We start from the raw sequence: 13,868 nt of genomic DNA, 5'->3' as shown, positions 1-13,868 counted from the left end.
TCCTTGGTTCTTATATGTGCTAGTTGCTTTAGTAGGCTTTAGAGTTTGTCCTTGGTTCTTCTATGTGTTAGGGTATGTGCAGATTCTTTTGTGATGGTTTTGTTTTTTTGCCCGAAATAGTTACTTTTCTTCTTTCTTATTTAGTTTCCACTTCCTTTTCTAGTGTTTTTGTGTTTATATAGTATCTGATAATTGGTATTACTGTGATTCCGGAGGTTTTGCTTGGAGGAGAGAGAGCTGCAAAAGAAAAACATACGAAGGTATATTAAAACAATTCTCCTTGTCGGACTTCCTTTTTTTTTATTTTTTTTATTACCTCCTTCCAATTTGTTTCACTGATTATGACTTTTATCTATTTTAGGGTCCTTACTCTCTCCTCCTGCAAGTTTGGTAAGTATCTCGAACTTTATGGCCAATTTGAGTTGCTGTGGTTGTTCTTTTTTGTTTATTGTGCGGGTAGAAGTCGTTACGTGTCTATTAGCACTAAAGTTTTCTTTTGGCTGCCAAGGTTTAGACTAAATAGTGCTTTAGAACTCCTCTCTCTGGATTTGCGAGTAGTTTTCGTTGCGCATATAATCTCTTGCAAATATATTTTGTAGGTTTAATGATTTGTGTGGGAAGAAAACTAACATTTGTGATGTAACTTGTGATATTAGTAGCGAATATATCTATTGATTAGTTTTGTTGTGTGTGGATATACTCTATGTTGATAGATGTCTCATTGTAGCCCAAAGGAGATGATATATGTTATGTCTAATAGTAGTTGGGTTAATATTTGTGTCTGTTACTATGAGCCGACTTGATTTTAAAGCTTTGGTTCCTGTCACTCTGCAAGTAGTTGATTCACTCCTCTGTAGAATATGAAAATTAGGTAAATACAAATGAATCCGTAATAACTAAATGTAAAGACATTCAGCCAAGTTGTAAGATTTTATGTATGGGAGTTTTAGAACGTATGAAGAAATTATATGTTTCATTGGAATTTAACAATTTTTAAAGTGTTATTTGATTTTGATGATTCTTTTTCTTCTGTGATCCATGATTTGCTCAATGTTTTATGTTGTGAGATTTTATGTACGGGGGTTTTAGAACGTATGAATAAATTATATGTTTCATTGGAGTTTAACAATGTTTAATATGTTATTTGATTTTGATGATTCTTTTTCTTCTGTGATCCATGATTTGCTTAGTGTTTGAAATTATTAGATGTTTTTGTAAAAATAAATTTTGGTTCGTATCTGTTTGGTAATCCAACATATCCCAATATATAAAAAAATTCTGATACTACAAAAGTGATTTGACTTGGGGGTATGTAAAATCAATATAATGGGATTGGATCAACAATCAAGGATTGGACACGGTCAACAGTCTTGGCCTTGTCGGGAGAGCCATGACCATCGCCATGTTGATACATGCACTGCGACATGCGTGCCAGGTTCATTGCAGCTTCCACAAAACCTATAGAAAGTGACGAAGAGCGACCTGCCGTTATCGTTTCGTAGTTCATCTCATCCCACGTGTCACTAATCATCTGCTGAACGTGCGCTCGAGCATGTTCCTGTGAAGCTCCGTTTTCGTGCATGTAGCATTGTACCGATTTGAGAACGTCACCTCTAGTCATTTCATCCTACATGGTGGTACATCATATAAACAAAACACTCATGTATGCTATGACCATGGTTAAAATCGATATTAAAACTTACGTACGATTCAATGCAACAACTAGATGTTAGAAGCTTAGATTATTTACCGGTGAAGTTGCAAGGTCATTAGCTAGGCGGAGAACAACGGCAGAGCATCGGATGACATGTTGCCGGTGTTGGGACAAAGACTCCAGTATTTGAGTTGAGATTTGGTCAGAGAAAGTACAGTAAAAGTGAATTAATATTGTTGGGGCGGATATTGAAATGCGAGCATTTTGCATGTATTCTTCCAAACTTGGTTTGTACCCTCTTTTGTACCATTTTGCTTCGACTAGATATGTTTTACATAAATCTGCCCACTGGATTTAACAAAATATAGAAAATTAAAACTCTATATATGTATATTATCTAATAAAAATAACTAAATGTTGAAACTTACTGATTTCTTGAGAAAAGGGATGACGTCAATATTTTTATATTTGAGGACATCACACCCAATGCCATTGGTTTCATTGTACAAGATCAGAAAACACAACCTCATGTACTCGGGAAGTTCATCAAGGCGATTTATATCCCAACTGCAGTATATATAGATTTGTTTGATAATATCACTTTTGTTCGTAAAATATAGTATATATAATGTAGTGTTCTGTAATTTTTATAATATACTAAGAACGTTAAACGGAAATATACGTGGTAGAGTTCATACCTTTCAACTATGGAAGTGAAGATTTCAAGTTCTTCAAGAGTGCCATAAACATCGTAGATGTCGTCGATGGTTGTAATAAGTGCATTAACTATAGTCATGATCCGACGGACATATCCAAATTGCGGTTCGTATATTACTCCAATATTCCAAAAATAATTCTCCACTATTCTGTCTCTTATAAAGGGAAGTTTATTAGCCAAACATGTATCCTTCCACCAGCTTCAATATCATTAAAGGGAGAAGGTTAGAAAGAGTATATATACAGTATATTTATAAATTATACATATTTATAATTCTCCACTATGCGATGTATGCAAAACAAGTTCTATATATTGCTTCTATTTATCTATTTTACCTTGAAACGTATTTGAGATCCTCTTGATAAGCAGTCTGTACGATATTGAAATCGATTTTGGCTAATTCGATCAAGACAAGATTCTTCGTGTCATGTTTCTTCTCGTATGCGTCTATGTACCATCTCGTTTCTAGTCTTTTCATTCTCCAATGGTACGGCATTTCTAATGCATGAATCGCCTTCTCTCGTACCTCAATGTTGTAAATTTCATCATCGACAAATTTTCTTATTTGCTTTGTTGCAAAAGGTCTGATGACTTTATGCAATTTAGTATCCGATTTCGTGGAGAGATACGACGCTTCGTACAATGAAATGATATTTTTTATATCTTCATTCATGAACGTATTACTTTCTATTTTGTTGATGATCACATCAAATATCTCTGCAATAAACAGTCTAGTTAATATATATATATATATATATATATATATGATATTAGATACAACAAAATTTTAATTTAGAAGTTGTATTATTTTGTTTTCCACTGAATATTGAAAATACAAACTAACCTTCTGAGACATCAAAACCATGTTGTCTAAAAATTCGGAATTCGAGTGCAGTTGCATGCAAATCTTCTTCGTTATCATCTCTGGAAACATTATTTCCATGTTTAAGATGAAAATATGTTAAAATAGTATTGATTTCTTGCTCAAAATGATACGAAATCCCAAGTTTTTGCAGTTCGTCGATGAACTCTAATAGCTCAAGACGACTCTTCGTCTCAACATCAAACATCTTCTTCACTTTTTTCTTCAACAGATCTCTACTTATCACTTTTTTCGCATTCTGCATATACCATATTGTAACTAACTAGTGAGTCGGTACATCTACTACTACTAAAAGAGATAGCAGAAAGTACATAAAATGATGAATACATTACATAAAATAGGTGAGACTGAAACCCTAAACATGCATGACGAAGATAGTAAATAAAATGATGAATACTTTACCACATATTTGTTCTCGATTGAGAGAAGATAACGATGGTCCCATGGAGAAGGTTGATAGTTGACGGAGCGTCGACGGAGGTCAACAGAAGTAGCATCCGCCGTCGTTTTGGTTATGGACTTGCATATAAAACGGTGAGGACGTTGAAAATGAAAATTGTGGGTAGAGGTGTTTTGGTAAATAGAAGCTGAACTCATACATAAAGTAGCCATTTGGATTGCAAGTTTTTCTTAATAGAAGTTTCCCTTGGTTGAATACATTGGACAACACATACGTTTATATAGACAGAGTTCGAAGGAGTAATTATGAATATATATATATATATATATATATATATATATATATATATATATATAGAAATTAAAAATCAATTTGGAACCAAAATCAAGTAATCTTGGCTAGACCAAACAATCCAAATTTGATCATCAATCTATAGCGTATTAATTGCTGTCTACTTTAATTAAAAGATCTATAACTTGATTCTAATTCATTAAACATCTCTTAATAAATTTGAGGAAAATCACAGGATAGATCAGTTTTCAAACTCGTGTAGACAAAGGCATAATTATCCAAACTTGATCATCCTATCTATAGCTTATTGCTTGCAGTCTACTTTAATATTGATTCTAATTCATTAAACATCTCTTAATAAAATTTGAGGAAAATCACAGGATAGCTCAATTTTCAAAGTCGTGTAGAAGAACTGTAGAAAGAGGCATAATTTGGTTGTCAAGTTTTTCCTGCAAAATAAAATCTTCCAAATGACATTTTTACTTAGTTTACTCTCAATTTAAAAACTACGTACATGTTAAATCCGTACAATTGAATATAACCTGCAGTTTAACTTGTTGCCACTATCATAAAATTTATTAAATTATGAGAAATTGCATATAAAAAAATGAATTCATGATACGAGAAATCTATATATATTTACAATTGTAATTTAGAAAATCTAATGAATATGACCGGAAGAACTCATCGAAGAAGATAGATATGAGTTTTAAGTTACATGTTACATTTGATTATGTAAGTTTGAAATGTATTTTATGCAAATTGAAGGTAAATTTGAAATAACAAAAAAGCATTTAAAGGTTTTTTCTTTTGTTGCATTGCATAAAGCCTTTTGTTTTCTTAACAAAGCAAAACTGATGGTTTTAATTTGTAGGAAAAATAACTAAATATTTCTATTTTTTTTTTTAATATTTAGTAGTCTAGTACAGTACCAATTGGTTGGGCTATTTTTGTTTGTGTCCAATCTTTCATTTCATTAAGATTAGTCGTATTTGACTAAAAAACAAGAACATAAATTTGGTAAGAAAAGACTTGAGATGTTTACAGAAAGGACGTGAGTTGCCTATTTTACAGTACAAAGGTTACACAATTTCAAATTTCAAAATAATAATTGTCCATATTTTTGTGTGGTTAACAAGATGTTGAATTTTGTGTGGCCAATTCATCTATATCAACGAACACTCACTCACTCATGTATGTATATATATATATATATATGTACACACACAAACATATATGTATGTATATATGTTTAAGAAAAATTACCTCAAATGTCATTAAAAAAGACTATGATAATTCATCTAAGTTTTGTTTACTACTTAACTACAAATGATAGAGTTTCTACTTTATTCAACTAAACATATTGCATCATTTGTGTCAAATGACAAATCTCTTTGTTATTTTAATTTTTTTTTGTTAACCATTGTGCTATAACAGGCTGACCCATTAGCCAAATTACTACATTCGTAAAAAAAAACAGAACTCGATCTCTGGTGTGATGGTGTCTTTTACAATTAGACATACCTCCTGTCACTGCACTAAAGTCACTTCACTAAAAACATTATTTTAAATTCACTGTTTTTTATTATAGTATTTGTAAATATATTTTAAAAACATTATTTTAAATTCAGTGTTTTTTATTATAGTATTTGTAAATATCTTTTAAAATTAATAACTCTCGACCGTTCCAAAGATTATCTAGTTGCACAAAGCCCGAATCCTTTGGACTCCATGAGCCTGGGATACTAAAATGAAACACTGATGTGATGGAACTTAGAAAAGACTCTAGAGTAAATAGTGGATTAATGAGTTGGGTTCTAAGAAACATGTTTCGGCTTTTATGACTGAAGCTGCAAATGTTATTAAGTAATGAAAGTTTGCTTGTAATTAAGTTAAATGAATTGGTGATTCGGAGAAAAATAACTCAAATCCTTTGGTATTGAAAATCATTTAGTCATTGCTTTCTAATTCTAAATGACATTAGTTAAAGATACATTATATATTTTTTTTTGGACAAACACATGATTTCATTCATTCAAATCAAATCAAGGTACAAAGTGGAGACTCAAAGATCCCAAAGTTTAAAGAGTTACAAGAGTAGGTATTCCCCAATACCATAAGTAAAAAAATAAAAGATTTCGAGGTGAACACCATGAGAGCTATGGAGCAAATGCGAAGAAGCAGATAGAAACATGAAGGATCATGAATACTCGAAAGATCATCATCGAATGAACCGATGGATGACAGAATTGTCAAGGTCAAAAGACACGTAGACGTTGTAGGAGGATCCAAAGCCAAAATGCTTGCCAAGACGAGGTACACTAGAAGTGCGATGGCAGGGATTCTGAGGACCATGGTTATTGAGTCCAAGGTAGGATGATGTAGAGCCCTGGTCAGAAGGTATCTTCCATTGGACCAAGGGTAGTCTTCAAACCATAGGGTCCGAGAGCTGGAGGAGGCACTTAAGTAGACAAGTTTGAAGTCGTCGAGTGAGACACTTGGGGAGCAGGGCGATAGACCATAAGACTTTAAGCCAATACAAACAGATCTTCCAAGGAAAACTAAAACCATAAGCCAATGATAAAGGTCAAACTGTAACAATACAGGTGGGTTCTCTCTCACTTGGGGCCCTTGTCCAAGGAGATTAAGAAATCCACACAAAGCATGTAGCCAGTAAGACCAAAGAAAAGGCAGAGTAGGCTTGGTCGATTTAGTTTTGGACAACACGGGCATGGTTTGGTTGAAAGAGGGTGGGTGAAGCTTAGGTTCCAAACTCTTGAGGGTAAAAAACATATCCCATACGAGGTTAAAATGCATATAGGTGGGATCAAGAACCGGGTATGTGAAACAAGGGCTGAAGAAGCTTCAGTAATCACCGCTCTTAAGCGACATGATCATAATGTCGAACTTCTTCAAGCCTTTCACAACATGAGTAAGAATCCTAGATGTTTTACTAGGCAAGTTTCTCATAGACATAATAGTTGGGCACAAAAAACCTTTCAATGTGAAGCTTGTAAACTCATATTCCATAAAGCTAGGTGAAACTAATGGCAGGGTTCTCAACAAAATTTTGTATAACCAGAGCAGCCAAGGTATGTTATGAGCTATTTGCAGTCTTCGGACAAAAGCTTCTAGGGAACACCACCTAAGTTGGCTAAGGGTAGACAAAGGGTGGTTAAGAGCAGACTTGTACTTTAGAGTATGATAGTCTAGATCACCATTTGTTAGGCGGTAACAGGGAGAAGAGTCGGGGGACCACTCTCGGAGGAAAAACACAACGCTGTAACACTCATCACAAGCCATTGCCGTCGTCTCTGTCGCGTAAGACTCGGGTGATGAGGGAGGAGGAGGTTCAACAGAGGCGAGTCGAACTCCGGATCTAGGCAATGAGGAACAGGGGAACTCTGAAACTCCCGGCGGACTGGCTGATATAGTCACAGAGGGTAGAGATTGTTGTTCTCCACCTCCGCCTAGCTTCGGAGATGAACAAACCTTATTCGCCGCTTGGGTTCTTCGGTGAGGGTTTGTAACGATTAAAACAGAGCTAAAAAAGGGGAAAAAAGAAATGGAGATCGAGGTAAAGGGATAGTAGAAGCTTGAAATAGAAATGGGAACCGAGATTTCCCGACGCCGGCGAGCAGAAAGCCACCGGCGTCGGAAGAGGATGGTTGAAACGGCGCCTCGATGTTCGTGCCTGGGAGAGAAAAATTAGGGCGAACTCAGATACATTATATCTAAATTCCATATTTTAAGAGACAATAGATCATTTCAATACCAAATCATATTTATGTCCTCATAAAACCATTGAACAACAATTATAACTATTCAAAATATTTTGTTGAATTCACCTAGGTGGTGGGAATAATAATTAAACCGATCCAAATCGAATTAATTGCAATATATTAATCTGAAGTCTGAACTGAATCGAAATTAATAATAGTACGAATGGTAGAAAACTTTTTATGCCAAACTTACCTAAGGCGAGTAGAACTTTTTTGAAACTGAAATTAACGAAAATTTATTCTTCTTATTATTTATTAAATATATAGAAAAACTACATACATATATGTGATTCGATGAGTCTCCAATCTAGTAACTTCCTCAAATACATAACTTTAGTGTAAATCAATCTAATGAGATTGGATCAACGAGCAAGGATTGGACACGATCAACGGTTTTGGCTTTGTTCGGACATCCATGACCATCCCCATATTGATACATGCATTGCGACATGCGAGCCAAATTCATTGCAGCTTCCACAAAACCTCGGGAAAATGAACTGCGTGCCGCATTTGTTTCGTCGTTCATGTCGTCCCATGTATCACTAATCATCTGCTGCACGTGCTCGCGTGCCTCTTCCTCCGAGGCTCCCATCTCATGCATGTAACATTGGACCGATTTGAGAACATCTCCTCTCGCCAATTCATCCTACACAGTTTAACCAAAACACTCGCTCGCTCACTTATATGTTAATTAATTATGTGATTCTACAATTTTAATGAATCAGTTAGTTTACAATTATGTATTCATTGATAACTTTATTTATTTCTTCTTCTTGTGTTTTTGACTTTGTTTAGTTTTCCATGGTTTTTCCTTCTGCACTATTATTGGTTTTTTGTTGTCACTTCATTTGAGCCGTTACACACTAAATGCTGACTAACATTTAATAATTATTTTTAAATTTAATATTAAATTTCGAATTTCCTGCACTTTTATTTTTTTTGATTAATAATTATATTATTAACAACAGTATAATATTATTTATATATCAAGCAAGTGTTAACAAAAAAAAAATCATCTCTTCTACTTTTTCGCGTTGATCTATTTTTGTTGTACCCCGTGAACTTTTAATTTCGACAAATCAATTAAATTTGGAAAAGAAGATATAATTTACCAGTGATGTTCCAAGGTCGTTAGCTAGACGAAGAACGGTGGCGGAGCATCGGACGATTTGTTGTCGGTGTTGAGACAAAGTCTCTAAATTTTGAATTGAGATTTGGTCAGAGAAGACACAGTAAAAGTGGATCAGTATTGTTGGAGCAGATATTGAAATCCAAGCATTTTCCATGTATTCTTCTACACTTGGTTTGTATCCTCTGTTGTACCACTTTGCTTCCACTAGATATGTTTTACATAAGTCTGCCCACTTGTTTTAACAAAGAAAATAAAATAAATCTTATTTAAACTATGATATATTGAATAATCTCAATAATATGTATAAACGTTACTTACCGATTTCTTGAGAAATGGGGTGACATCAATATTTTTATATTTGAGAATATCATATCCAATGCCATTGATTTCATTGTACAAAATAAGAAAACACAACCGCATGTACTCAGGAAGCCCATCAAGACGATTTACATCCCAACTGCACATAATTATTTATTTATTTAGATGCATGCACCTTATAAAAATAATATTAAAGTATGTGATCAAATCATTACAATTTATCATAACATATCATTGTCTCTATAATTCTTAGTTAAACGGAAACTTGAGATATAAAATGCTAAAACTCAAAATATACTTACTTTTACAACCATGATGACGTGAAAAACAAAATATTATTTTGATAATACTATATATACATACACACACACACATATATACATATATATACACATATAGATCTATTTAAATAAATCTATTAATTATAAGTTATTTAAATTCTATTATATACAAAAAGATTTAAGAAGTTTAGGTACAAAGAGTTCTTACTTCTCAACCGTGGAAGTGAAGAGTTCAAGTTCTTCAAGAGTACCATAGATGTCGTAGATATCGTCGATGGTTGTAACAAGCGCATTAACTATAGTCATGATTCGTTGGATATATCCAAATTGTGGTTCGTATATTAATCCGACTGTCCAAAAATAATTCTCGACAATTCTATCTCTTACAAAGGGAAGTTCATTAGCCAAACATGTATCTTTCCACCAGCTTCATATCATTAAAAGAGAGAGGATTAAGTACCAACTTGAGATATGCGAAACAGTATATATATTATATATTGAGATTAGCTTATATATAGTATTACCTTGAAACGTATTTGAGATCTTCTTGATGCGTAGTTTGTACGATGTTGAAATCTACTTTGGCAAGTTCGACCAAAACAAGATTATTGTCATGTTTCTTCTCGTATGCATCTATGTACCATCTCGTCTCTAGCCTTCTCATTCTCCAATGGTGTGGCATTTCTAACGCATGAATCGCTTTCTCTCGTATCTCCATGTTGTATGTTTCACCATCAACATATTTTCGTATTTCTTCTGTTGCAAAAGGTCTGATGACTTTATGCAATTTAGTATCCGCTTTGGTGGAGAGATACGACGCTTCATACAAAGAAATGATACTTGGTATATTGTCGCTCTTGAACCTATTGCTTTTTATTCTGTCCACGATAACATCAAATATATCTGAAAACAAACGTGTACGTTAAAACTGAAATTGATATACAACGAAATTTAGTATATTTATAGAAGTTGTAATTTCGATATTATACTTTCTGAGACATCAAAACCATGTTGTCTAAGAAGTCGGAATTCGAGTGCTGTTGCATGTAAATCCTCTTCCTTGTCACATTTCCAAATATTTCTTCCATTTTTAAGATGAAAATCCGTTAAAATGTTATTTATTTCTAGCTCAAAATGATACGAAACCCCAAGTTTTTGTAGATCATCGATGAGCTCTAATTGCTCGAGACGGCTCTTTGTAACATGAAGCATCCTCTTCACTTTTCTCTTCAACAGATCTCTAGTTATTACTACTTTTTCACTCTGTATAGTGTATATACATATGTTTAAACATGTCGTAGCAACTTGTTAGTAAAAATAACTCACAAACGTCTAGTAACATTAAAACTGATGAATTAAATACCGCATATCTATTCTCGATAGAGAGGAGATAAAAATGGTCCCACGATGAAGGTTGATAGTTGCCGGAGCGTCGAGGAAGGTCAGCAGAAGTAGCTTCCGGCGTCTTTTTGGTCATGGACTTGCATACAAAACGAGGATGTCGGTGTGGACGTCGACAATGAAACTGGCTAAGAGCGTTTTGGTTAATAAAAGCTGATCCCATACGTAAAGTAGCCATTGATTTATTAGAAGATTCTCTTCTTCGTGGCTGTATAGATGCATAGGACTATTAGGACAACACATACGTTTATATAATAGTTAGGGGATCTAAAAATCTAACGGTGTAGAAAGGAAGAAAATTAAAAAATAGAAGAAAAGTATAATATGGGAAAATCTTTTTTTCCACCATAATTGTACATAAATTCAAAATATTAAGTACTTGTAGTGAGAAGATTTTTTTTTTTTTTTTTTTTTTTTTTTTTTTTTTTTTTTTTTTNCTTTTTACTCAATTTTAAATCTTTGAGGTGGGGTCTATTTCATGTAACGAAAAATCCTTTTTTTGAAAAAAAAAATCAGGAAATTCTTATGGTTTTTACTTCTTTGGTTAACGTTAAGTAAAATATATATATATATATATATATATAATTATAAAAAAATTGTTCGTAAACATAATTGTAGTTTATATGTTAGATAAGCTTAAGTTAGAAGTTATCCTATTCCTAACCAAGTTATGGTTTTTCAAAGAGATAAAAATCAAGTTTTGTTTAGGAATTATCTAATACAAAGGTTTTCTAATAAGAATAGGATTGTTGTTATATAAATAAGGTTGTCCAGTTGTGTCATCACCTTAAGAGAGTGAAAAATTGAGAGGATTAGTTTTTGAGTGATTTTTCTAAAGCTAATAAAAAAAAAAGTTGTTCTTTTAGTTTTGATCTTAAAGCTAAGGTACCAAATTTGAATTCTATATTGTAACTATGCCCATATTTCTGTGGCTATTTTGTTAATATCTATAGAAACAAAAATTGTGTGGCTATAACATTATAGCTAACTGATAATTGTTGCTATCTGCCGTTAAGGTGCTACGAGTTAACCACAAAATAGTTTGTGACACTTAGTCACATAATTGCCACAAATATCACATTCCTATATGTTATAGCCACGTTTTTTTCTTTTGTGTTTGTGCAAAATTTTGTAATTTAGCACTTATTTGAAAAATGGAGCATCTTTACAAATGTCTTTTTTGCTGTACGCGTTTCAAAGTTTCTCCTTTCAATTGTCTATATTTCAAAAATATCTCTATGTTAAAATGCAAACAATTAAGTTTCTTAGAAGAACTTAATTTTAAATATAATAACATATCCATATATATCTCGTAATAGGAATCTCGTCCAAGTATCTCTAAATTATTTATAAGGTACTTATAAGGGTTTAAAAGATTTTATAAGATTATGAAATTTATGAGTTTTTACACACATCTATAAGATTATAAAATATTCATGAGATTTTACACACATATAAAAATATGTTTGTATGTTTTTATAAATTATAAAAGCAAATGCGAACTTGAACAATTATGGTATTTACATACCATATGTCTAAGGTTAACTGTGTTATTGTATTTATCTTGGACGAAATAACTCATTTTATTCCTAATATTATTAAGTCAGAATAAAAAAAAAATTATATTAAAACAATTTTCATAAATAGCACATAAATTTTGTTTCTAATAAGAGAGTTGTGACATCACCATAAGAGAGTTTGAGAGACTGAGAGCTTTAGTTTTTGAGAGATTTTTCTAAAGCTAATAAAAGAAAAGTTGTTCTTTTTAGTCTTGATCTCAAAGCTAAGGTGCCAAATATGAATTCTATATTGTAACTATGCCCACATTTCTGTGGCTATTTTGTTAATATCTATAGAAACAAAAATTGTGTGGCTATAACATTATAGCTAACTGATAATTGTTGTTATCTGCCGTTAAGTTGCTATGAGTTAACCACAAAATATTTTGTGACACTTAGTCACATAATTGCCACAAAGATCACATTCGTATATGTTGTAGCCACGTTTTTTCCTTTGCGTTTGGTTTGTGTTTATAATTATATGCTAAATTTTGTAATTTAGCGCTCATTTGAAAAATGGAGCATCTTTACAAATGTCTCTTTTGCTGTACGCGTTTCAAAGTTTCTCCTTTCAATTGTCCATTTTTCAAAAATATCTCTATGTTAAAATGCAAATAATTAAGTTTCTTAGAAGAACTTAATTTTAAATCTCATAACATATCCATATATAACTCGTCATAGGAATCTCGTCCAAGTATCTCTAAATTATTTATAAGGTACTTATAAGGGTTTAAAAGATTTTATAAGATTATATAATATTTATAAGATTTTACACACATTTATAAGATTATAAAATATTCATGAGATTTTACACACATATAAAAATATGTTTGTATGTTTTTATAAATTATAAAAGCAAATGTGAACATAAACAATTATGGTATTTACATAACATATGTCTAGGGTTAACTGTGTTATTGTATTTATATTGGACGAAATAATTCTCATTTTATTCATAATTAATTTAATCTTTAGAAAATAATATTATTGCAAAAAGACATAAATTTTAGTTTTTCATTTATTTTAATTAGTTATCAATGATAAATTGTAAACTTTAATTGAAATAATTGAATATTATAACTTTAAAGGTTTGAAACAATGTTAATTACAAAAATGATGTATTTATGATAATTTATAATACTCCTTCTGTTCCAAATTATAAATATTTTGGTCTTATATTTTTTTTCTCATTTTATAAGATTTTTTCAAAGTTCAATGCAATATTTATGTTTATTTAGTATATCATGACCGTTTGTATTCTGCAGTCTTTTATTTGATTGGCTAAACTCTTTTAAATAAATATTAAATAATATTATGTCATGTATAGATAAAAATACATTTATAGTTTCTTAATTGTGTGAGTTTAAATAAAAGATCTTAAACGCATATACAAAAAACACAAACAAACAAATCTTACTACGAGGGTGACAAAAAAAAAAAAAAAAAAAA

The 13,868-nt window shown here is 31.9% G+C and overlaps 2 protein-coding genes and 1 long non-coding RNA gene across 4 annotated transcripts; 1 reads left to right on the top strand and 2 right to left on the bottom strand.

Annotated features, from left to right (window-relative positions):
* On the top strand, window positions 17-1,009 carry LOC104790203. Its single transcript, XR_768657.2, has 2 exons — window positions 17-260; window positions 362-1,009. It is a non-coding gene; the product is annotated as an uncharacterized LOC104790203 (long non-coding RNA).
* LOC104790204 (1,8-cineole synthase 1, chloroplastic-like) lies at window positions 1,294-3,917 on the bottom strand. The gene is made up of 7 exons (XM_010515908.2): window positions 3,658-3,917; window positions 3,217-3,493; window positions 2,708-3,089; window positions 2,353-2,571; window positions 2,083-2,221; window positions 1,751-2,002; window positions 1,294-1,627 (listed from the first exon to the last, which is right to left on the bottom strand). Exons 1-7 carry the CDS (start codon window positions 3,865-3,867, stop codon window positions 1,319-1,321), a joined length of 1,788 nt encoding a protein of 595 aa, XP_010514210.1. The 5' UTR covers window positions 3,868-3,917; the 3' UTR covers window positions 1,294-1,318.
* On the bottom strand, window positions 7,954-11,099 carry LOC104790201 (1,8-cineole synthase 1, chloroplastic). Of its 2 annotated transcripts, none has more exons than XM_010515904.1 (7): window positions 10,823-11,099; window positions 10,449-10,722; window positions 9,984-10,362; window positions 9,668-9,886; window positions 9,179-9,317; window positions 8,841-9,092; window positions 7,954-8,374 (listed from the first exon to the last, which is right to left on the bottom strand). In XM_010515904.1, the coding sequence occupies exons 1-7, from the start codon at window positions 11,036-11,038 to the stop codon at window positions 8,072-8,074; spliced, it is 1,782 nt and encodes a 593-aa protein (XP_010514206.1). In that variant the 5' UTR covers window positions 11,039-11,099; the 3' UTR covers window positions 7,954-8,071. The 2 variants fall into 2 exon arrangements, 1 of the variants encoding a protein (XP_010514206.1); XR_768656.1 differs by having other exon boundaries at window positions 8,141-8,374; window positions 8,841-9,085.

The sequence above is a fragment of the Camelina sativa genome, chromosome 6 (genome assembly GCF_000633955.1).
Source record: "Camelina sativa cultivar DH55 chromosome 6, Cs, whole genome shotgun sequence".
In the NCBI taxonomy this organism is placed as follows: domain Eukaryota; kingdom Viridiplantae; phylum Streptophyta; class Magnoliopsida; order Brassicales; family Brassicaceae; genus Camelina; species Camelina sativa.
The sequence above is the reverse complement of the archived record's forward strand: the minus strand, read 5'-3'. Positions and strand labels throughout refer to the sequence as shown.

Coding starts and splice junctions, on each gene's coding strand:
- LOC104790204 (XM_010515908.2), bottom strand. CDS start 3,867: ATGGCTACTTTATGTATGAGTTCAGCTTCTATTTACCAAAACACCTCT. Junction 2,572..2,707: donor GATCTCAAATACGTTTCAAG/GTAAAATAGATA, acceptor ATGATATTGAAG/CTGGTGGAAGGATACATGTT. Junction 2,003..2,082: donor TCCCTTTTCTCAAGAAATCA/GTAAGTTTCAAC, acceptor TGTTAAATCCAG/TGGGCAGATTTATGTAAAAC.
- LOC104790201 (XM_010515904.1), bottom strand. CDS start 11,038: ATGGCTACTTTACGTATGGGATCAGCTTTTATTAACCAAAACGCTCTT. Junction 9,318..9,667: donor TTCACTTCCACGGTTGAGAA/GTAAGAACTCTT, acceptor AATTATGTGCAG/TTGGGATGTAAATCGTCTTG. Junction 9,093..9,178: donor CCCCATTTCTCAAGAAATCG/GTAAGTAACGTT, acceptor TGTTAAAACAAG/TGGGCAGACTTATGTAAAAC.